Consider the following 24,154-nt stretch of genomic DNA (forward strand, 5'->3'; position numbering starts at 1 on the left):
AGACAATATATTAACGTTTAAACAATGAGACGACATATACCATGCCAGGTCTGAAACAGTGACAATTTATATACTGGAATACTAAGAGGGGATCTTTCATAAGTAGCACTAACTTAATAGTCTTTTCTATTCTTCCTCTGATAAAATTTCTATACATTACTTATCAATTCAAAAACTCTATTATGTTCCCTTATTTAAATCTTAAAAGAATATCCCTTATAAAAACCTCAAAATTCATCTAAATTACCAGGATACTAAATTCATCAAAACTGCTAAAGTCTGACAGCTAAGAGCACAGAAGATTAAGATTTATAAACAGAAACTCTAAATATATTGAAACCTGATATTTTTAGAAGATACCTTAATATCTTTTTCAAGCACATTATAAAAGCAGTTTACATTTTTGCTTTAGACGAACCTACCTACAGCAAAGCATATGGACTGATCAAGTAAGCTATAGGTAGGTTAGCACAAATAAAAAGAAAGAGCAAAAACACAATTACTTTGAAAAGAAATATGCCTCAGTGGACAATTCAAGAGCCACCTCAAACTCGCCAATAAAAGACAACTTAAAACAAAATGTAAAGAAATATACCTCCCTGGGTAAAAAGTTTAAGTAATCATGATGAATATCTTATAATTTAACTTATTTTTCCTATTAGATGACAACGTCCTCTAACCCGATTTAATACTGCAACAATTCAATTGAAAAAGAAAGGGGGTGTCTTTTTATGCCTTTTCCAGGAAAGTTAATATCCAAAAGGTTCTCATTATAAGACAGTTTCATCTACAACCAAGTCCCTCAGCATAGGCACGATTCCCACAGAGCTCTAACGTACTATGGTGTCCCACAGTCTCATTTACTACATTCTCTAAGTACAAAGCTTCCAAAAAGATTAGTTTCACTTTTCCCCAGATATATTTAGTACGTTAACTAGTATAGCTGGGATATTATTTTTCTTTGGTTTTGTCAGTAGCATGTTTGATATAAATTTTATTAAGTGGTAGTATATGTAACATTGCATTGTGGGTAGCAGTTTCCTGCGTTAGCCTAGCCACATCCTCAGCTGTCATATGAGCATGTTTCCCATATTTTCTGCAAGTTCTCGCCTTTTTTTTCTTCTTAGAAAAATGACAGCATTAGAAGACGAATTGTTCTCGTAATTACAAGAAACATGAATTATTTACACAGCTACATTAAACAAGTATGGATCACTCTGCATTTCGAAGAACAGTCAAAGAGAAAAAACAATGTAATCTTTCTAATTAAAGTGTTAATGTCATGTGAAATAAGTGTTAAAGTAAAAACACGGAGGAAGGAATTAAAAACTGTTAAAAGAAAGAAAATCTCTGTAATCAGATGCCAAGACCATCTAACAAATGAGATGTACTCTATCAGGATAGAGCAATAATTTGCCTTGAACGTTAGGAGCTTCAAATCTGCCAGGTATTCAGTAGTGAGGATTACTGTCAATATCCCCTCCTAGAACCTTAAGAATGTACTTTGAGACTCTATAGAAATGTCAAAACAGAGAAAGAGAAACCAAAAAAGCCTGGGGGGAGAGGGGGGAGGGAAGAAGGGAAGAGGAAAGAGAGAGGCGGGGAGAGAGAGGGAGAGCATTTTCTCTTTTGGCATCCAATTTCCACGTAATCTCACATATAGACAGATAGCTGCTAATACTAACCAAATGAAGTTATTCAATCATGGACATAGTGGTGCTTTGGGTTTTTACGTAATTTAATTAAAACAAACTGAGAAGGAAAAAAAAGAAAACAGAAAAAATACTCTCATTACAAAAAGTACCACAAAATAATATCCTGTATATACACACAACCACACACATGTGCATGCAGTTGTGTACATGAACATATATCTCATTAAAATAAGGAAGTGGAATTAGTCTCTCATAATCATAATTTAAAATATTAGTAAAACTATACATATTTTACTAATATAAAAAATTTTCAAATCATCAATATAAGGACCAATAAATGCTATGTAAGCTTCAACAGCTTTACGTCAAATCCAAAAGGAAACTGTTGAAAAAATAAATTGTCACATACCAAGTTAAAACAATAAATAAAGTTCCCTGCTAAAACCTCATAATCAGTGACAACACTTTCAGCCAAATCAGGATTTCCACAACTTATAAAATTCCTTCAAACCATTTGCTCCTATTGTTTTCAATTAAAAGAAAAATAGAAAGGCAGCAAATAGAAGTTTAAAACAACCCAAAAAAACCACATAGAAACAAGAACAATATTGATATTGATAAAATAAAACTACTGTATTAAAATAGGATTATTAGTTCAGAAAATAAAGATGAACTCAAAAAGTAACAATGAAGATATATATAGCATTTAAAACACTATTATACTGTTATATCATCTAACAGTAGACAATATAAAAAGTTCAACCAACACTGACAAATTTAGGAAATAGAAAATAATAGAGGAGAAAGATAACTAACTTCTTTATTTTTTAAAAGTGATTTCAAGTTCAAAGCTCTATTTCACTTCTGTGACATTAAAGGTAATTTATATGGTTGACCTAAACTTGTTAGTTATTTCCACAATAGCAAATAATAACATATGCCCAAAATGGATGAAGTTTTGAGGGTCTTCGAAAAACAAAAAAAAAAAACCTTGTGGTTTCCATTTCTGATTTTAAGCATAGTATAAATCCATAATCAAGAGCTTTATTTGCAGTGACTTTTCTGAGTCAGTCTCTCTTCTTCACATGTAATCAGTTATTTCTAATGAAGCAAACTGTCAATTATCAAAGGCGTACCAGCTATCACTGCCGCTTTTAAATTTTTATCACAAAGTAATAGTTGCTCCAAAGAGAATATATTTCTAATATAGAAAAAAAAATGTGGATAATGAATATACAAACTTTAAAGCACATGATTTCACTATCTTTCTCCTGCCAGAATTTGATAGGCCCTCACAGAGAACAGAAAGGGCATATTCAACAACATCTATTAAACTCTTATGCAATAAGAATGATCATCCTGACTCAGAAGTTATGTGCAGAAGGGTTACCTGCAAGAAGAGAACAAGCAGTTAAGAGGCACACAGATGTTAAAAATTATGCAAATACATATAAAGTCAATTTGGAAGGCCGAAGTACGCCTAACAAAAAAAATTTTAAGGGAGACAATATTTAGCAAAAAGTTGTAAGATGGGGCTGTAAGATATCAGAGAATTCTTATACAGAAACTAAAAACTCATTCTAAAAGAAGAAAAGCATTTACGTACCATACTACAGCAGATACCTAAACTTTTCCAGTTGCCTGATTCTGCTGCTATTGCATGTGCATATGGAACTATGTTTGGGAATTCCACAAATTATACAGACAAAGCCCTCCTTTAACTTACTATAGATATTAATTAGAGGTGTAGACCATACTAGAATATCTTATTTATGAGAGAGAATAACTGAATAACTTTTCTCTCTTTTGCATGAATAAATTGCATGTTAAATGAAAACTCTTACTTTTCATCGTAAAATCTGTATACACACACAATGAGGCATGATAAATCTATATTTAAAATAAAACACTAAAATGTATTCCTGGGTTTTTATCACTAAAATGTCCAGAAAGGTTCTGGACATTTAAATAATAAAGGATTAAAGTCATTCCCATGTCCTCCTAGTATATTTTGGGCAAATCAATTCTTCGTAAAGTAACGTATGAAAACGTTTACACATTCATCTTTATCTAACATAAACCAAAAGCAGATAATGAGCTGTCCTAGGAAGATCATACACAGGGATATCTTGGTTCTAACATCCTCTTGAGTGTTTCCCCAGCCCTTACCCCATTATACACCCTAAATAATGTTTTGTAATTCCCTGTCTCCGCCCACCCTCCCAGTCAGTTACTTCACGCCACTCCTCATTACTATCACACTAGGAAGAAGTCTAACATGCAAATTCAGAGTGGCGTGGATAAATGGCAAAAAAATGCCTAGAAAATTGGTCTGTTCAGCTTTATAATTTTTGTTGAAAAATACCTCCTCGCTCCCAACTGATGAAAACAGGAAGCTCTATTCATAAATACAAAATTCTGTGCCTATGATATATAATCATCCTAATAAGAAAATGAGTTCTATACATACATGTCCAAAGGGGCAAAAAAGGAGACAGTTTCCCAAAGATGTTTCCAATTTTCTTCTGAATCAGAATTAGCAAATCGAGATGACTAACATACTCTGTCTGTGTGCATTATTCCTTACTACACACAGCATTTTGTAATTTATTTCAAAGCTTCCATTATAAACAAAAAACACAACTTCTGTTAACCCACTCTATTCTGAGCTTATAAAATCTTATCGTGAACAATCTAAGTTACAATATAAGAATTTTACTTTATATATGTATAAGATTCTCTATCAAGGGCTCTGTTAAAGTTAATATCCAAATAAACTACTTCAAGACTTATACAAAATAAATACATTTCCTTGAAAAACAAAATTACAAGCATAAAGAAAACTAAGGTTCATTCAATAAACTATGTTACAATTCTTAACATTCATTTTTATAAGATCCTCAAACTGGTCATGAGATAAAGGTATACATAATATAAAAGATACTAATTACATTTAATCTTTATTGTAGGAGCCGGCATCTAATACTGATTATACATAAACTAGACAGACATGATTTAATATTTGTAAAGGAAACCCCAGACTAACACTTTCATGACAGCCAATTACAGTCAAGCCCAGCAAGCAGTTTGCAACCAGACCTTAAGAAAGGTAAACTTTTTTACAATGAGTTACAGATTCACAAGTTTAAGAAGACAAGAAAAAGAAAAACAGAAGGACTCCAATCACCCAGCAAATATGAAGCAGACCCCAGAATGTGATACAATCCAAAGATGTAAATTATTGTAAATCATCACTGTTGTTCAGAATTTCACATAGCCTCTTGCGCCAATTTTGCTCACTTTTCCACAGAGACAATAATGAACTAAATAAGAGGAGGAGGCACCAAAAAAAAAAAAAAAGTGGGAGTGGGAGGACAGAAAGGAAAGCCCTTAACTGCAGAGTTCTGCTCTACAAATGCTTAACCTTACAGGAGTTTGGGCTCCTTCAGCATTTGTATTCTATCCAAATCCTCATGAGTCACAAAAATTAAAAAGCTATATCCTTCTGGATGCCAGGAAGGGCCTTACCACAAGCCTTTTGTCAGAGAGAGAGAGAAAGAAAGAGAGAGCGCGCAAGAGCAAGGAGGGAAAAGCCACAGTGGTAGGCAGTCCCACTTTACTTTGAGTACTGTGAGGTCACAAACCACATGATTCTGTCTCTCCAGTAATAGTGCTTGCAAAAAAAAGGAGTTTTAAAGCTTTTGCTTTTTTGGATTGTGTGAATGCTTCATTCGCCTCACAAACAACCACAGAACCACAAGTGCGGTGCAAACTTTCTCCAGGAGGACAGCAAGAAGTCTCTGGTTTTTAAATGGTTAATCTCCGCAGGTCACTACCAGCCACCGAGACCAACAGAGTCAGTGAGTGCTCTCTAACCACAGTCTATGCAGTAATAGCAGGTCCTTCAAATATTTGCTCATTCGCTTTTTGTTTTGTTTCCTTGCTTTTCACATGTTACCAGCTACATAATTTCTTGACAGAAAAAAATAAATATAAAGTCTATGTACTCCAGGCATACTGTAAAACTAAAACAAGGTTTGGGTATGGTTTGTATTTTCAGTTTAAGGCTGCAAGCAGAATTTACAACAGAGGGTACAAGTTCTATCTGAAAAAAAAAGGAGGGACTATGGCATCAAACAGCCTCTTCAGCACAGTGACACCATGTCAGCAAAACTTCTTTTGGGGTAAGTGTTATCATATTTTAAAATCCTATAAGAGATGAACCTGTTAAACATAAAGGTATGTTTCTTGGATAAACTGCTAGCTTTTCTGGATAACATTATATTAAAGATCATAGTAATAATGCTATTTTGTTGAACTAAAAGTTGAAAAATGAAACTGCTGTACATATTTGCATTTGGCATCTGTACCTTATTTACTCCTCAGAGTAATGACTTGAATAGAAAAAATTAAGTTATCTCCTATTAGTCAAAATGTTTTCTAGAGTTATAGAAATGAGGTAATTAAAACAGTAAAGGAAAGTTTAATATCCTCATTAACCCTCACTGAAATAAAATTAGACACTAAATTAATCGAAGTATTATGAAGTATTCACTCCGGCAGCTCCCAATATTTGAGAAAACTTCAAAAAGAAAGCAATTTTACAAAACAGCAGACCACAGAATTATCTCGCATTATGCTCTACCATGTAAAACAGAGAAATAAACCTACAGTACAGTTAACATTTTAACCAGCTCAACTAAAACTCTTTTTATAATTTTAAACTGCATCATAAGATATTTGCGTTTCTTTCTAAACAACTTTATATAATTGGTGCATATTTTCGACCGAAATAAAATTATGATAAGTGTGTAATGGCCATTTTTAAAAGATCTTTTATAGTTGCCCAGGATATCCAGGATATTAAAAAGTTCACAGAAGTCTTTAAAAGCTTGCATGCAATTGCATTTTTATATATAATTCTAATTTTACATCTACACACTATTATCCACATGTAGAACTCGCTATAAACACATAGCCATTGAAATGTCTAGAATTCTTTTAATCATATTCTTGGACCTACCAAAATGAATACCATTTAGTCTCATGAAAAATAAAACTCCGTGAGGATACCCTGCATGATTTAAAAGAGTCATACCTATTAAAACATGCTGGACTTTAAAAGAAAACAGGCATAATACAGTCCCCTAATATATAATTTCAAGTTAGTGCTGATACACAAAAGTAAACTACTTCAACATTCATCAGCTGACACGGTATTACAGTAAAACATCTAAACACTTACAAGATTTTCTTTATGATGTCCAACATGTTCCAACTACAAGGCAAGTTTATAAAGTTTTCTTTTATCCTTTAAAATAAATCCTTTTGCTGTGTATACCTATATTAACTTTGCTTTATAACTTACAACTAACGATTGGAGTTTCCTTTACTCCTCCTACTTCACACATTTTAACTGGCTACCAGAGGATCAGTCTTAGTTCAGGTCAAAGAGAAATAATTAAACCTGAAGAAGAAAAAAAGGTTTCTCTTAAAAGGGTGAGGAAATGTACTTTGCATTTTACGCAAAAAAAAGTAAAATTACCGCAGTGACTCTCTCAATATGTGTAAGAGGGACGCCTCAGTTATAATACATACAATATAATAATCACAGATTATTTTTTAAAAATTTAATGGTACATAATAAGCATTACTCTAAAAATGTCTGCGTTAAGGAGGCAGAACATATATACAACTAGACTGCATTACAGCCCATATTATAATTATAGCTTATACACGGGAACTTTTGCTGTTCCTATCCAAGAAGAGAAAAAAATGGTTAAAACTATTGTTATATAGAGGAATAACTTGAAACAGACATCACAAGCAGTTAAGTTACTCTTTCACAATGTTACTCTATTTTTTAAAAAATACATTTTTCTAACCAGATCTGGAACAACACAAGTTTCAAGGACTAACTCAGCATTAGAAGTAAAGTTATTAATATTGTCACAAAAAATATGTTAAAATGCTCCTTATTCTATCATACGAGAAATATATCTTATATTTCTGCGACATCCTTACTATTTCTACAGCAAAATTTCCAAAACTTAACCAAGTTTTTAAACAAGGCATAACAGTGAACTAAATGGATAAAGATCATCTTCTATCACATGTCACAGATTTTTAGACATCATAACTAATTCTTCCTCTTCTGAAAAGTGAAATTGACCCTCTCCCGTCCCCAAACAGTACTTCAGAGCCTGGACAGAGAATTTAAGATAAACCCACCACACCAAACTAATTACAGGTGGGCAGTGGACATTATGTGCAGGTTATCATCGCACTGTAAACACTTCCCCATTCTAAATAAAGTCGAAAACCTCACTTCAGGCTTTAGATTCTTATAATAATGATTATCAAAACAATCTAATCAAACGTCAGAAGGACATGTTCCAATTTTGTAAAATAGTTTTTTAAAGTTTAGGCTTTTCCTAGGTGAAGGACAAAACAGACGCTAACCAATTGCCTCACCTCAAATATAATGAGTGAAATGTGTGTGTGTGTGTGAGAGTGTGTGTGTGTGTGTGTGTGTGTGAGAGAGAGAAAGAGAGAGAGAGGGAGAGAGAGTGTGTGTGTTTTAGTGTCCTTGTTCTCACAGCATACCATTTATCTTGAATTCAACAAGAATTTTCACTCTGCACTACTCAAAATCTGTTGTTTATCATAAATAAAGACTGCTGAAAATGATAGTTGTGACTCATGGAGTATCCTACAATTAAGAACTTATTTATGAAAATATATCAGCTGACTGATTAAATTTCTACATAAAACCTTTGTAACTGACCACAGTGACTGACTGAACACGATATGTGAACACATTTCCAAAATAACAGTTGTGGTCCATGTCAATAACAATTTTATAGTTTCAAGATTTAATAGTGACAAAGTGTCATAACTTGCTTCTAAAATAAAAGAGTTAAATTCTAAAATCCAGGGAGACAATTCAAAAAGTCAAGAACCTACAGAGAAGATCACTGCAACATATACTAAAAGTTAAAAATGTCAATGCAATTCTCAAAGACTCGTATTATAAATTATTTTAAATTATAATAATCCTAATTTTACATGAAAAATTGTTAAAGATTTCACTGAAATTTTAAAAATATTTTAAAATGTAAAAGATTTAAAAGAAATTGCATAAAAATATTTTGTTTGCATGAACTTCCTGATACTCTCTAAATCAAAAGGCATGAAATATAGATGATTACACTATGATATATTTTATTTTGAAAGAACAAAAATTAATGTATTCAATTACACCCTTAAAACTAATCACTGATAGTTTGACTTGTTTAAATCAGTCACAGTGAAGTTAAATTCAGTAAGATAGAAATGTTCCAGTTTGTTAAAAGAACACTGAAATATTTGATGGTTAAATAAACTGCAGAGGGGCGAAAAAGCTAACTCATTGAAGGCACTAAGATTTTATCAAACACACAGAATTAATCTTTATTGAATAGAACCATTCACAAATCAAAACTCACTGTACTTCAAAACTTTCAAGCAGCACTAATCAATTACAAACCTTTTCTAGTGCTTCAAAACTCATGTGCTTTCAATTTTATACACTGGTGGTCCTCAAGTACTGTATTGGGGGTGAGTTAAGACATTCTGTATCACAACTTTTTTTTTCAACAAATATTCATCTAGAGGGCTTTTTTTTTTCCTCTCAAGAGCTGCTCACATGAAAACTGTGGTAATATTTTTATACTGTACTTCTTTGTTGAAACTAAATGTTAGGGGTTACCTAAATACCTCAACTGTATATACAAAAAAGGGAAAAGGTAAGTATTCATATAAAAAAATCCAATGGGACTCGATTATTTATTTTTGCATTTCCTATGATTAATGATGCACTCGTGCATATTTGAAAACTGATGGCAAAACAGGGTAACATCTCAAATTCCTCTCCAAAGCACACAAATAGCAACCTTCCACGCTCTTCTAACCCTTGTTCCAGGATACTCAAATGTGACAACTCTAAGTCAATAGTGAGGTCATGCAAAAACTCCTCAACAGCATTCCGATTGCAAATGCTGTTACCTAACAAAAGTCTTTAGGGATATTTTTACATTAAAAGTTCACATGGAACAGGCTACCTCTACAGTGTCTCTTTAAAAGTATTACACATATGGTCAAATAGACAAATACCTTCAATGTGAAAAAGTTCTTCCTGCAAATCATACAATTGTAAATGTGACAAAGCATAACTATATTTCTAGTCATTTACCAAGCAAGACTTACTATTAAACGGGTGCTAGCAAAACCAACGCTAATTTAGGCAGAGACTTCCCGCTAGGTTACCTTAACGCACTGGTTTTTTTTCCTCCTGTAGCAATGAATTCGGCTGAAGATAAAATTCTACCCAAAAAATCCCAATACCCTGTCATTAAACTCTTATAATAAGGATTACAATAAACTCTAATACTTAGTAATTCCTAAAGAGTAAAATATTCTAAGGTGTCTAAAGTATATGGAAATTCTTCATGAAATCTGAAATGTTTAATATTTTAAAACAAATCTTTAGAAAAGGAAGTCTCACATAATGAAAATATATACCTTAATACAATCTATTGACATTTCAAAGATTATGGAATTCAGTGGATATGTATTTGGATTAATATGTTACAATTCAAAAAATAATGGAGGAATTCTATTCAAAGGGAGTTTCCTTACAATTTTAACCACTGCTGACCACAAGCTTTTGTCCATTCAACAGCAAACACATATAAAAGAGGCCATACATTCCCAAATAACATTTTAAAGACCTGTAGAGCAATTGAGACTAAATGCTCTTTCATTACATTGTATACAGTACCTTCATCATATGTTCAATTCTTAGGTATTTCCTTCCCTTTAAACCTTCCTTCCCCTATTAATTAAAATTTCCTTCCCTTATTAAGAACATAGGATTCAAGGTTTGGAACAGTGTTGGATGGACGTAAGCAACACTAATCAAGCATTTCAGGTGTTTATTATTATTTTTGAACAGGATGTCAACTCTAAAGCATATTTTTTTCATAAATATGCTTTCTTCAATTAATATAAAAAACCTCATCATTTACCATGATATATAAAACAATTCCCAAACAAGATAAAGCTGTAGAATTAAAAGAGTCCTTTAAAGGCCAGTTGCCACATAAGCATTTAATACTTGCCATGAAAAAAAATTCGTTATTCATACATTTCCTATAAATACCCTATGTTCTTCTTAATACACATAAATCCCACATCCAATATATAGTCCAGGACCAAAAATCCTAACAAGCATGATTCTGCCTCTAATAAAAAGAGGAGAAATGTTAGTTTATCTTGATTAAATGATTTTCATTTCTTAAATCAATTGCTGACAAAACAAGGAATTCTGCACTATATAGACATATTAAGTAAACGCAATTTTTAATAATGTTTAAGATATTTTTAAATTATTATATTGACGTCAGAAAATTTACCAAGTTAACATTATTCTCAGACATGTATTTAGGATTATTGTGGCAACTAGTTTAAAGACTCTGTTATCTGTACTATGTCTATTACCATCTCTTAAGAAATTATACATAAGAGTTACATTTTGATGTGACATTCCTAACAAGGTATATCTAAACATCTTGTGCAAGGCAAATAATTTTTACCACAAAAATCAAATAAATTAATTTTATTTTACTTTTCAGTTAAACTGCTTTTGTTTTTTACATCAATGGTGTAAAATCACTACACTATCAACTATAAAAATATATTTACATAAAAGACTAAGTTAAAATTTCAAAAATTTACATATACATTTATAGGTTCCTCTAAAATTATATGAACCATGAGTGTGCCAAACCATTGTTTACATATCCCTTATACAGATATCTTATAACTAAATCCATTTTGTGGTTCAGTAAAAGCAGGTGGGGGGGAGCAAAAAAAGGAAAAATGCTAGCCAAATCACAATAACAATCATCAACAAGGTTTAAAAACATATATATGCACAGTCTTTCTTTGGAAAAATTAGAATGATGATGTTGTGGTATTCCACAAAACTTTATATAGTCAAGAACATAGCTTTATACTGAAACAAAGTATCGGGCACATAAATACAACTTAAATTTCTTTCAACTATCAGCCCAGGCTCAAAATTTTAATACATAGCATATGCATTTGCACGTGCATATGAATGCATATACAAGTGACTATACAACTTGGGACAATGATTGAGAACTAGGAAAAACAACAATTGTAAATCATTTAACTGAGGTATTGCTTGGGGTTCATTTGTGAAAGGTAATCAATTACTTTTTGCATGTACACTAACAGAGAAATGTCAACCTGTAAAACCAATAACAGAGATCAGGCATCTATTGGGAAATTCAAGATAAAAATAATCAAAAACTATACTTGTAAAACCCAAGGATGTTATTTTCCAGTCATAAACTTAAATGATTAAAAACTGTTATCAGTTAAATTATTACAGTTCACAAGGGCAAATACGAATGTAATTAATCTGCTAACAGATACCTATTTATGGACATTATCTCAAAGAACAACTCTGCCTTGGAGCTAAACAGGTATTTCTTCTATATATTTACTCATTGCCCATGCAACCTGAGTAAACAATTCCAATTAGGCTTTTGATTTTTAATTTGGTTATTTTGTTTCAATAGAAATAATTATAATTAATTTTATTTTTAAATTTCTCTACTTAACTTTCCAATTTAAACTTCAAATTTCTGGGATAATCTTTAAGTGAAAAGATTATTTCTACCAAATGATTAAAAATTACTTAAATGAATCTAAACAAAGTGAATTCACCATGAAGCTGAAAAGAAACGATAATAAAGAGCTATATTTTACAAATAATATTCTAACCCACTGGGTTAAACCCACTGGCATTAGTGTAACTTGACCCCAGAAAACCGACACATGAGCATCAAAAAGATACAGGGTGCAGATTTCATTTAAGCAATAATAATTTTATTATAAGATTTTTTTTGTAAATACAACCCAAAGAAAATTTATTTTGTGAAGAAAAGTGAATTCTCATTTTATCTCATGTAAACGTATCAGATTACAGAAATCTGCACTCTTATAGACCACAGAAAGAAAACTTCTTGAAGCTAATAATCTACAGTGTATCAATCACTGTGTTTTTCACAGAAAAGATAATTGTAAAAGTATACAGCATTTCATACTAAGGATCTCGAGACCCAATTCAAAAATATTAAGATGTTATAAGGAGATATCTACATGAAAATTTCCATCAAGACAGCAGCATCCTAACACTAGGCAAGATACTTGGTTACAAAAGGTAATCTAGTAAGATTAATTTTTATCTCTGATGAAATCTGTAAAGCTTTCAGGTAATTCAGCTTTTGACAAAATGCAGAGAAAACTGCTACTGTTCTTAGGAATACAGAGTTCAATACAAAAATGAAAATATTTAAGACGATCCATAAAGCAGATGCTACTTAGAAAGACAATGTACTAGAGTACATTTGTAAAGCAATATAAATATAAAAGTCAATGTAATTCAAACCTTTGATCATTAATCCAACCTTCTCTCCATCATAGAAACTCCTCTTTTTCCTATTATTAAAACTCCACTGTTCACAGAGAATTCTTTACATTCCCCCAGTTGTTAAACTAAACACACATATGTTCTCTCTCTCTGTATTTTAGGAGGAAAATTTCACATTTTCAAAAATTTTTACTATTAGTATCCACCTCATTTAAAAAATGTTATCTAAGCTAGATAGGAAAAATCGGTATTGTGGAAAGAACATATTTCTTGATTTAGTAATAAAGATTTAACAATATATTTCCCTTATAATACGCATAAGCATATTGTAGAATATTTCAGCACACGAATGGGACCTGAGAAAACACACAAGGAGATTAGTTTTAAACTATCATTCACGAGTATTCAGAAAAAACTGAGCCATATGCTGATTATTAGGCTTGTTTTTATTTTTATAAATATTCTTATTTTTAAAAATATAATGATAAATCACAATATATCAAAACACAGAAATATTTTTTGAGAGCAAAATATTTGGCTTAAATTGCTAAATTATTTAATTGTTAAATGATTAAACCACTCTATGTATGTTTATACATGTAAAAAATTTTTACTGAGACATGTTCAAACCATTTTCTTTACTATGAAATAAAATCATGTGCTCCAACAAATAATGTAACAAAATACTTTTGATAAAGTATTTATTTACAGAGTAATTATATAGTACACGTACAAAATGATAGGAAGAGATTTTCCATAATACATATGTGTAACTCAAGTTTTCCAGCTTGATTTAAACCTTATTCAGCCAAATACATGGTGAATTCACTGCATTTCCATGATCCAAAAACATCGAATACCCTCAATGCTGTTTTAAAGGAAGCTTTAAGAAAAATCATCTTATTATTACAAGCTGACAGAAATACATTTTTTGAAAAGTAACTGTGGGAACAGTGTGATCTGAAAACTTACAGATAAACTTAAAACTTACATACTCAAACATACGAAAAGAACAAGAAAACAGCAAACAAATGCATAAAACTCCACCTAGCAACAATACCATACTAAGCAGCCAACCCTGAACATAGTAGAAATACATATGTTTTTTAAATAAATACTCAAATTAAAGTTTGTCTTTTGAACTGCTCAAACGAACAGATAACATTCCAGTCACTACAGAATTTTCTTCTAAACTGGCAAGACATAAAAGAATCACATCTAATTCCTAATTTTGCAATTATAATGTGTGATACTTTCTTTAATCATAAGACTACTATTTATTCTAAACTGGCTGGAAAGGCTCGCCCATTGCATTTTTCCTGTACGTACCTCTTCCTTATCAATTATGGTGTATCTTCAGCATTCGGAAAAAAGAAAAAAAAAAGCTTCAAAACTTTAACTGAGTTTAAAACACATTATGAAATCAATATACAGAGGGCTACTTTAAAAATATTCATTTCTAGAAGGCCAGAAAATCTTACTTTTTTTAAGCTGATGCATCTACACATAGAAAGCAACTTTTAGTAAGTTCTTTTGCTACGCCATAATGATCTGCTCCAGAAACTCGAGGGTACCTGAAACAACGGGCTACCTGTTCTAGCTATGCTTAGGAATGTGTCCAAATCATTTTTATTGATTTAACCTTTATAGGAATGCTACATATCCTCAGAGCAAAACATTTTGAATGTATTTATAATATGATACACACTTCTGAGAAACCATGAAAAAGAAAGCTAAAAACAAATCTAGATACTTCTCCACCCTTGGTTGTTACGAGTTTATTTTTGCTTACTTGAAACACTATCAACAGACTTTCATATTAAATAATTCTATTTAGGAAAACTTACTTTGGCACCACTGTAAGCAGAAATAAAAATTTATTTTGGAAAAAAAGTGCATTTAAATAAATTCTGACTTTCAGAAATAAAATGCCTAAGTTGACAATGATGTCACACCTACAAATTTCAACGGATTCTAAATACTCCTTTCATACATTAGTCCTTTAGTCACACATTAATCACGGAACCTACAAACATATCAAACTTAAAGAATTTAGTCCTTATTGAAAAGACAAAGTTGTCCACTAGTTTACATTCTGAGAGTTTACAGAGAAAGTTCTGTGCGGCATATCTCTCTAGCTTTCTGCAAGTGGTACTTTACTAATGGCTTCAGCAGCTAATGCCTGCATTAGTTATGTTTGCCAAATAATAATTCACAATATTATGCTTCCTCACATTATGGTTCATCATTCGTTAACTTGAACCTCACCTCTAAAGAAGTTATACTTTCACTGCAAACTATTCCCTTAAAAAGGCAAACAACTTTTGAGCATTTCCAGATGTAGCACTCAAAAAAAAAGAAAAATCATAGGCAAATTCAAAGAATTCTAAAATCGTTAATAAAAATGTAGTAAACCTGGAGTCACTAGTTATTACTTCAATGATCATCTATAAGTTTAAAAGCTGAATGTACTATATATCAAATTAAGAAACTCAGGGTAGAGCACTAATGATTTCAGGTAGCTGCCAGGAGATAAAACGACCAAGCGTATTTCAGTGTGAGACGAGATTCTACTGAACTGGAATTTCTGAAGCTCTGACAATTACTGAACACGCAAGAATAAAATCATAACGCTATCTTTTTCAAACAGTTAACTTTTTTTTCCTGGGTAATATAAATTTGGGTTTGGATACATTATTTTCATCTTGTCAAGAATTTTTTATAAAACATCCAAGCATGCATGAGATTATGCTAAACTAAAATTAAAATAATTTACATGCAGCCTACTTCTCTGGAGCAGGGCTGGGGCTAGAGTGAGGCATGCAGGCGGCCAGGGCACAGCATTTATCCTCAGAGCACAACCCCACAAGAGAGCTCCTCCTTAAATGTCCTGCCCTAGGCACTCTGCTTGCCTCACCGGAGGCCCCGGTCCTGCTCTGGACACACACTCATGTAAACCCTTTCATGAGACACATTCTAAGCAAAGTATCATAAAACATAGAAGTATGATAAGAATAAGAAAATTTATATGTTTAACAGCCTATCTTATTTATATTTTTCTAAAGATTAAAAAAAGAACCACTCAAACTTAAATGTAAATACACATTTAAAAGTTGATCATTTGATATTCCAATGAGTAGGTGGAGTTTCTGAGATAGCACAGTCAACAAATTTTCTTTAAAGATGACTTATATTTGCCATAAATATCATTCAAAGTAAACTAAGTGGCCTTATTACTTTACCATAAGAATTTAAAAGAAGGATTGAGTCTGTCCCATTAAAGGGTTCCCAGGGTTACACATGACGTGCTACAGCCCAGTGGAACCCACACCCACTGATCAACAGAACCCCCTGAGGAGCAGGTCTTGGGGAGGGTGGGGAGAAGAGAGGGAGGGCTTTGAGAATTTTTTCAAACAAAACTCTGCAGGTAAATTAGCTAAGTTTGAGAGCCAATATAGCAAACTTTTAATACACCAAGAAATAAGCTAAAGACAAGATATATATAAAAATATAAAAATTTCCAAACCGTCTCCCCCTAAACATTTGTAAAACTTATTTATAAGAAATAAAACATTAAAATTTCAGTTTGTTACTTCCCTTCCCTTTCTTCAAGTAGAGATGTTAGTTAGCTAATGGTGATGCGTCCAACAAGTAATATTAATAAGAAAAACAGAAGCATAGACAATTCAATAAGATGAACACAGCCCCCCAAAATTAATATTTTCCTTTCTCTTTTCAGTTCAAATAGCTATTCTAACCATACAATCAATCTATTCTAAAAACAATATTTTAAACTTTAAATTCATTTAATTAAGCCCACATTAACATATTTTAAGACAATCTATGTGCCTAGCATACCTCCATGATCTTTAGAGTACACCTTAATTGAAACTGGACTTTGGTTCTAGGTTAGCTTCTCTTTGTTGGCTCCTTACCATGCCAGGCACTGTGCTACACCACTTAGAAATATTATTTCCTTTAATTCTCATAACCCCCTTATATGAGTTGGGTATTATAATTATTTACAGACGAGGAAACTAAAAATGAGGTAATAAAACCTGCCCAAGGCCACACAGTTGAAGAGCTGGGATTCAAACCGAAACCTTCTTCACTCTTAATTATTACCTTATAGTGTTATATACAACCTTAATGCAGTTACTTTCTAATCCCCAACTTCATCTATAAAGGTATTAGTTCTCAGAAATATAATTTGAAGTTATTAAACTGACAAAATACAAAAAGAGAGATAATCTTTGAGTCTCCAAATTCTACCCAAGTATATGTTTAAGTAATACTGATCAGTGAGAACCAAAGAAATTAAGAAAAAATAAAACTTAAGAGTGTACCAAAGATAAGATTTCGGTCAGAATTGATCAGAAAATGAAAGTTCCAAAGAATTAAATAATTCTTAACCAATTATTACAATCAATAATCTTATTCAATGTCCATACCACACAGTATATACTTCATGTGCTATGAAAATACTATTTTAGGAGTTAAAAAATTAAATTCTTAAATTGAACACAGGGAATTTGTGATACTCATTTATAAAATTAAAACAATAATGGTTTCAATCATGGGTTTTTGGTGTCAGTCGGATCTGTAGTCAAATCCTAGTTCCTATAATTATCCATAATACTCCCTTTACCATGGTCTCATTGTCCTACCTAAAAATGCCTATATGCCCACACTTATACTAAGTGACAAGACAACCTTAACTTCTAAGTCTTAATTTCTAATCAGAATTTCCTTAATTCTTATTCACTTAAATATTTGATGTTCCCAAAGATCCACTGATAAGGGTACATTTTTCTTTGCCTACCAAAGAGATTATGTACATGATTCTAGGAAGCAAATCTTTAACATGTACTGTTCATCTCAATTTCATCCATAACCATTTCTCCATTATTATTCAAAACAAAAATTCTTAGAGAAGCCACAAAAGAGCTCCAGCTGCTTTTTTTCTGGCAGAGGGTAGGAATAAAGCTGTGAGATTATATTTCTCAGTCTATACGGATCCACTGAGAGAAGATGCCCTCACCAGAAGCTATAGGAGATGGCAGGTAGGTGAGACATCTTACCAAAGAATAAACAACTGAGAAGAGAAGGCTGTTTGAGCATCTAGAAATGTCAAAAGACTTCTCCAATCATTCGGCATCCATATTTAATTTGATATGTAATGCTTCAATGATGAAACCAACTTTAAAAAGCCTTAATAAGGTAGAATCATTTCTTAAAATTAAATAAATACATACGCAAGTATAAAATCATAGATACAACATTTTAGAAAAGTAACCGTGTAAACTGGCACCCTATCTAGCAATGGAGGCAAAAAGTTAAAAAAAGATTTGATTAGAAATAAAAGCTGATAGGGTAAGATAATTCATTGACTTTAGTTTAAAATCCACAATTGTTCACATTTATTTCATCAGAAGTCACTACAAAGATATGATAAAAGAAAGAAAGGGTTTTGTGTGCAACCAGAATAGTCTACCAATGAAGCAGAGAATAAATTTAAGAATGACATGGTGATTTAGTAGTCATTAATCTAGTAGGAAAAAAATCAAGCCTGGATGTGAAAAATGTGGGCAAGTTAAAGAGATATTACAAAGAAACTAGCAGAAGAATTTGGCAGCAGTTATTGGGAAGGGCTAAGAATAAGGAATATGAATTGCAGCCTAGGAGAGAATGGCGATGTTGCCAACAATTAAGAGAAAAATAGGAAAGAGTAAAGTAGAAAGGATTTTGTCTTTGCCAGTATTAAAGTTGTGCTTAGTGGGAAAAAATAGGATACTAATTATATATAACACAATCTCACTTTTTTTAATTATATAGCGGTGTGCATGCATATGAGGAACTCAAAATAATAACGATCATTTTGTTTAGATAACAGAATTATGGAAGACTGGTTTTTTATACTTGCCAATAGTTTTCAACTAAAAAAATTAATATATATTACAAATTTAAAAATTTACTTGACAGTATGCTTTAACGTTTAAAAAGCTTATTTCTCCTGAACCCATACAACAAATCTGGTACTGGGAACAATGTTGGGTTTTCTCCCCACATGCTCAAGTTGTAAGAAATAGAGCAAATTCCTACAATTAGAAAAACTAATTTTATGTGGGAAAATCAGTTTCACGAAAACCACAGAATCTGATGGAAACATGATAGACCTAGCGAGGGTTTTGGTGTCATTTAAGTTTAAATCACAGTTATACCAATTTCTATAAAACCTTGAGCAAGCTACTTAAGCACTCTCAATTTCTTCATCCATAAAAACATCACCATCTACTTTGAAAATTTTCTGTGAAAATTAAATAAGATAACACATGTAAAGTGCCTATATCCAATTAGAAAAAGTCATTGCAGTTATTACACAGAACCAACTTTCCAAGCCTTAAATCCTCTTAAGAGTCTAAATTTGACTACTCACAGTGTGGTCCACAGACCAGCAGCATCAGCATCACCCGAAAACTTGTATAAAAATGCAGAACCTCAGGCCCCACCCCAGACTTTCTGAATCAGAATCTGCATTTTCACAAGATCCCCAGGAAAAACAAAGTTTGAGAAGCCCTCTTCAAAACAACATTCAATTAAGGAGTGCCCAACTTGTCTATATATTACCAGCTCCCTGAAGCTGTCTACTCCATCTCTGCTCCGGAGTTCTTTCTGATGCTGTGTGAAGAGCACCTGGTAGTTTACTCCTAATTCGTCATTCTGAAAGACTTTTAAGAAATTGAGGGGCCGGCCCGGTGGTGCAACAGTTAAGTGTGCACGTTCCGCTTCAGCGGCCCAGGGTTCGCCAGTTCGGATCCCGGGTGCGGACATGGCACCACTTGGCAAACCATGCTGTGGTAGGCATCTCACATATACAACAGAGGAAGATGAGCATGAATGTTAGTTCAGGGCCAGTCTTCCTCAGCAAAAAGAGGAGGATTGGCGGCAGATGTTAGCTCAGGGCTAATCTTCCTCAAAAAAAAAACAAAAAGAAAAAAAGAAATTGACAGAAAGTCTAATCTACTTCCACTTCCAAAAGACTTTCCAAACCTGAAGAGAGTTCACCCCTCAATTTATCCACTATGACTGAAAAAGAGGATCCTGTGGCACATAACTCTCTTTTAAATCAATGTCTTCAGTAATTTGAGACATTTTGTAAATTATTAAGCTGCACAACTCTATTAACTAGCTATCAGTCTATACTTATGCATGTTGTCAATGGAGGCTTACCACAAACTTGTCAAATGCCTTACTGAAGTGTAGAAACACTGTATCTGTCCCATGCTCCTGAGCCAGCGATCTAGGAGCCCTGACACAGCATGGAGATGGGAGGCATGGCCACTGCTGAGGAAAATCATTTGGCTTCTAGCACTCACCGTTAAGGTGGCTCACAAATCATGTCTTTAATAACCCATTCTAGAATCTTAGCCAGCAGAGGCCTCAAGCTAACAGGTCTGCAGACTTTCATTTTGCAACTAATTTCTCTCTTCGATATTTTATACTAATTGTTTACTCTTAGGTATTTTACAATCACAGGTGCCTATTCTTGTCTTTTTTCCCTTCCATGACTACTGACACAACAAAACAGGAAATATAGAAGACAACTGTATATATGAAAACCTGTCAGGCAAAATAGTAATTCAAGTTTCCTAAATTAGAGGAATAAAAGGTAGTATGAAGTAGACAGGACAAAGGGAAAGAACATGTGCTAGACTCAGCAGTTCACTAAGACTATGACAGAGCTCCTCCACATTTATCTCCTCTGAAGGAATTGCTTAGACTGCATTAAGGAGAACATTCAACTTTCTTTTATTTCTTATACAGTGGGGAATTCCCTCATTTTCTCAACCTAAATTTCCCCTTACCTACATACTGATTCTGGCTCTCCACCCATTCATGCACTGCTTTGTTCTTTTCATTCTCCTCTCTGAACTTTGTTTTCATTCTTGTTCATTTGAGCACTGCATTCGATTCCAAACTTCCAGTGGAGAGCCCATATCTGTAGATTTCCCTTTGAATATCACCTAGAATAGTCACATAAACAATTAAGAACTTAATTGCCTTATGATAGGCACATCAATAATGATTAAGAGCCCAGAGAAAGATACGCTTACCACAAATTTAAAATCCATTAAAAATTAAGAACGGAGAAAAGCAGATCAACCTTTTCGGGTAAGAAAGTTGTGTACGAACCAGCACGTTTTCTCTTGGCTGGGAAGGCTTAGAGGAAAAGACCTGAATGTGAAAGGTCTTTAAGATGAAAGAGGAATACACTTAGTGGATGGAGAAAGGAACGTCACTTAAGAAATAAAGAAAGTGATAAGCCAAGACCCAGAGCTAAGACAAGGGAGAGAATAAACCAAGTGGAAAGTAGAGAATTTTTAACTCTCTGAAGTACAAGGGAGTATTCATAAGCAGGGTGGTTTAGTAGTGGCGATACACTACTCTGTAAAGCAGGCTCTATTCCTGTGAGTTTAGAGGTCTCCACTCAATCTAACTGAATCAAAATCTAGAAAACTGATGTATGTTAACAAAAGGAGCTGCGTATTAAAATGTTCCTCATGACCAGTATCTACTTGCTCAAAGCACCCTAATATCTAATAGGTAGCCCTACAAAGGAAACAAAATTAAAATTAAAAAGTATGATAGCCAGGAAATCAGAAAGTCAAAGAAAGAATAATTCTAGTCACAGGATATGTTCTTAATAAATTATTTCTCTTGATGTCTTTACATTATTTAATTTTCTGGTTTTCTCCAAGCTTCTCACCTCATCCCAATTTTTTCTAGTATAGTATGAGTTTTAAAGCTCTAAGCTGCAAGTCGGGAGAACTCAGATCTAGTTACAGAGTTATCATGTTATCATGACATGAGAAGCTGAAACACTTAGTTTTTCTGGGCCTCAGTTTCATCACTTGCCAGGTCTGAACTACGTAACACGCTCTAAGGCTTTTCCAAATTCTATGTTTCTGCCATATTTATTATATTCTGGATAGAAGATTACTTCCAACAGTATTTCCTGGTCAGCATAAGGCCACCCACAGCAGACATCATGGTACAAGGCATTTTTTCCCACTGAGACCCTGTATAATCACAATCCTTCTCAACTCAGGTCTTCAGGGAGCCACTAATAAACAATAGGAATTTGTGGACAAGAAGAAAGCTTTTTACCATTCCATGCCTGAGGGTTTATATTTTCATTCAAAATTCAATTTCTTCTTCCTGACTTTCATTTAACCATGCTCAATTCTACTAAATCCTTGACATCTATCTTTTACTTTGGGTCTTTGTTTCTGCAGTCCTAGATCCACATTTTAGGAAAGCACTAGCAGGGCAGTGATTAAGAAGTAGAAAAGGTAATGAAAAAGGCAGATAAATGGAAGAACTTCATCCTAGAGCCCTTTTCCTTTCCTGCATGGCTTTAGGAAAAATAACTTCACCTCTTTGTGCCTTAGCTTCATCATCTGTGAAACAGGAGAACTAGCCACTGACCTGCCCTGCCTCATATGGAAGTCTTGAGAATTAAATGAGACAAAAGATGTCAAACTAGTAATAAAAATCTCAAGCATATAAATATAAGTTATTATAATATAGTACTATAAAAAAAAACAAGGTCAAATTTCTAGTCACTTGACTAAAAGAATAACTTGTGCCTTTAAATGGCAATGCAGGATATGGGTTGGCCAGTTGTTTACCAGAGACTAAACCAAGTAGTATTGAAGGCTAACCCTTGTGAAGTAACATTTACTTCAAAGTTATTCTGTCTATGCATTCCTCTAGCTCAACGGGTCTCATCTTTTTTATAATGTAAAATATACATGTAGTGATTACCATTTGTTCCTATGATGTATATCTGTTTATAAATTATATACATCTGTTATCTTTCTAACATTATTTACCTTGTAATTCTTCATGAAAATAGAAATTTTAAGGTCTAAAAATATATATAAGCTATGAAACTGTCTCTTCAAACACCAAGTTTTAAAACGCAAACATAATCTAGAAGACAAATAAAGGCAGAGCTGCTCTGATTAAAGTGGTAATGAGGGACCAGACACGTGGAGGTCCGTGATGACACTCCTATGGTTCCAGTAAGCACAAACTGAAACCACTAATCTTGAGATCAGACATTCCCTTAGCTTGAAGGTAAAAATGTTATAAGATTCAACTGACTACTCGAGCTTATATTTAACTGCATTGTAACGGTAGAGACAGAGTTAAGGATACTGATGACTACACGATAAAGTGTACCCACGGGCTTCCATGGAAGAAAATTCTCTCAAGCCTCAGCACCAAAACATGTTATACTCCTAACAACTACTATGTGTTCTTCATGGACTGTCAATCTTGTTTCTTTTGAGATCGTATAGTATACAATGCTAAGCTTACCTATTTGCTAAAGCTTGACAGTAAAACTTTTGCTCCATCTCAGCAACCAGAGAGGGACTTTATTATATGCATCCCTGTGCATTTTTACCTCCTTGATTAATTTTGAATCTCTACTCCTTTTAAGCGTCATCTTGATTTCCTGTTTTTCTATCCTATTCTATTATAAAAATTATGATAAACTCCTCAAATCTTCTGGAATCAGCTAAGACACAAATGATAAAACTCAACACTCAAACTTGCCACTGGGCACTGTCAGCTTCCCATTCCTCTTTAGTAACTAATTCACTAATTCCATCAGTCCCCAATATCTAACAATCTAGCCATGGCATTATCACTTACATGTGTTTCCTATTCTTCATTCCTGTGCCGTTACCTCTCACCTGGACTTGTATAATAGGTCTTCCCACAGCCTTACATGTTCCTCACAATTAATTAATCCTTCTTAATCAGTATCAACACACACCATACATTTGTCTTCTCAAACACCTTTTAAAGGTGTCCCCTACCTATGGAAAAGACTAAACTCCTTAGTCTGGCATTCAAAGCTTGCCACATTCTGATACCAATCAACAGTTTGGTCTGTATTTCCTGCAATCAAGTTTCTCTCTAA

At 33.1% G+C, this 24,154-nt stretch overlaps 2 protein-coding genes across 22 annotated transcripts in view; one reads left to right on the plus strand and one right to left on the minus strand.

The window, feature by feature from the left end:
- Positions 1-24,154, minus strand: part of SUPT3H (SPT3 homolog, SAGA and STAGA complex component) — a 465,747-nt gene that overhangs the window by 408,454 nt on the left and 33,139 nt on the right. The window contains exon 1 of one of the 16 annotated variants that reach the window (XM_070586135.1): positions 5,184-5,211. The exons of the other annotated variants lie outside the window; for them this stretch is intronic. The gene's annotated coding sequence lies outside the window, so the exon portion shown is untranslated. Of the gene's footprint in view, positions 1-5,183; positions 5,212-24,154 lie in introns of those variants that run through there. 16 annotated transcript variants of the gene reach the window in all.
- The window catches only part of RUNX2 (RUNX family transcription factor 2), a 315,413-nt gene continuing 296,591 nt past the window's right edge, over positions 5,333-24,154 (plus strand). For all 6 annotated transcript variants that reach the window (XM_070586103.1, XM_070586106.1, XM_070586104.1 and 3 more), the window contains exons 1-2: positions 5,333-5,515; positions 5,716-5,839. In XM_070586103.1, coding sequence (XP_070442204.1) covers positions 5,378-5,515; positions 5,716-5,839 — 262 coding nt within the window. In that variant the 5' untranslated portion in view covers positions 5,333-5,377. The remainder of the gene's footprint in view (positions 5,516-5,715; positions 5,840-24,154) is intronic.

This window comes from Equus przewalskii, chromosome 19, assembly GCF_037783145.1.
Source record: "Equus przewalskii isolate Varuska chromosome 19, EquPr2, whole genome shotgun sequence".
Classification (NCBI taxonomy): Eukaryota; Metazoa; Chordata; class Mammalia; order Perissodactyla; family Equidae; genus Equus; species Equus przewalskii.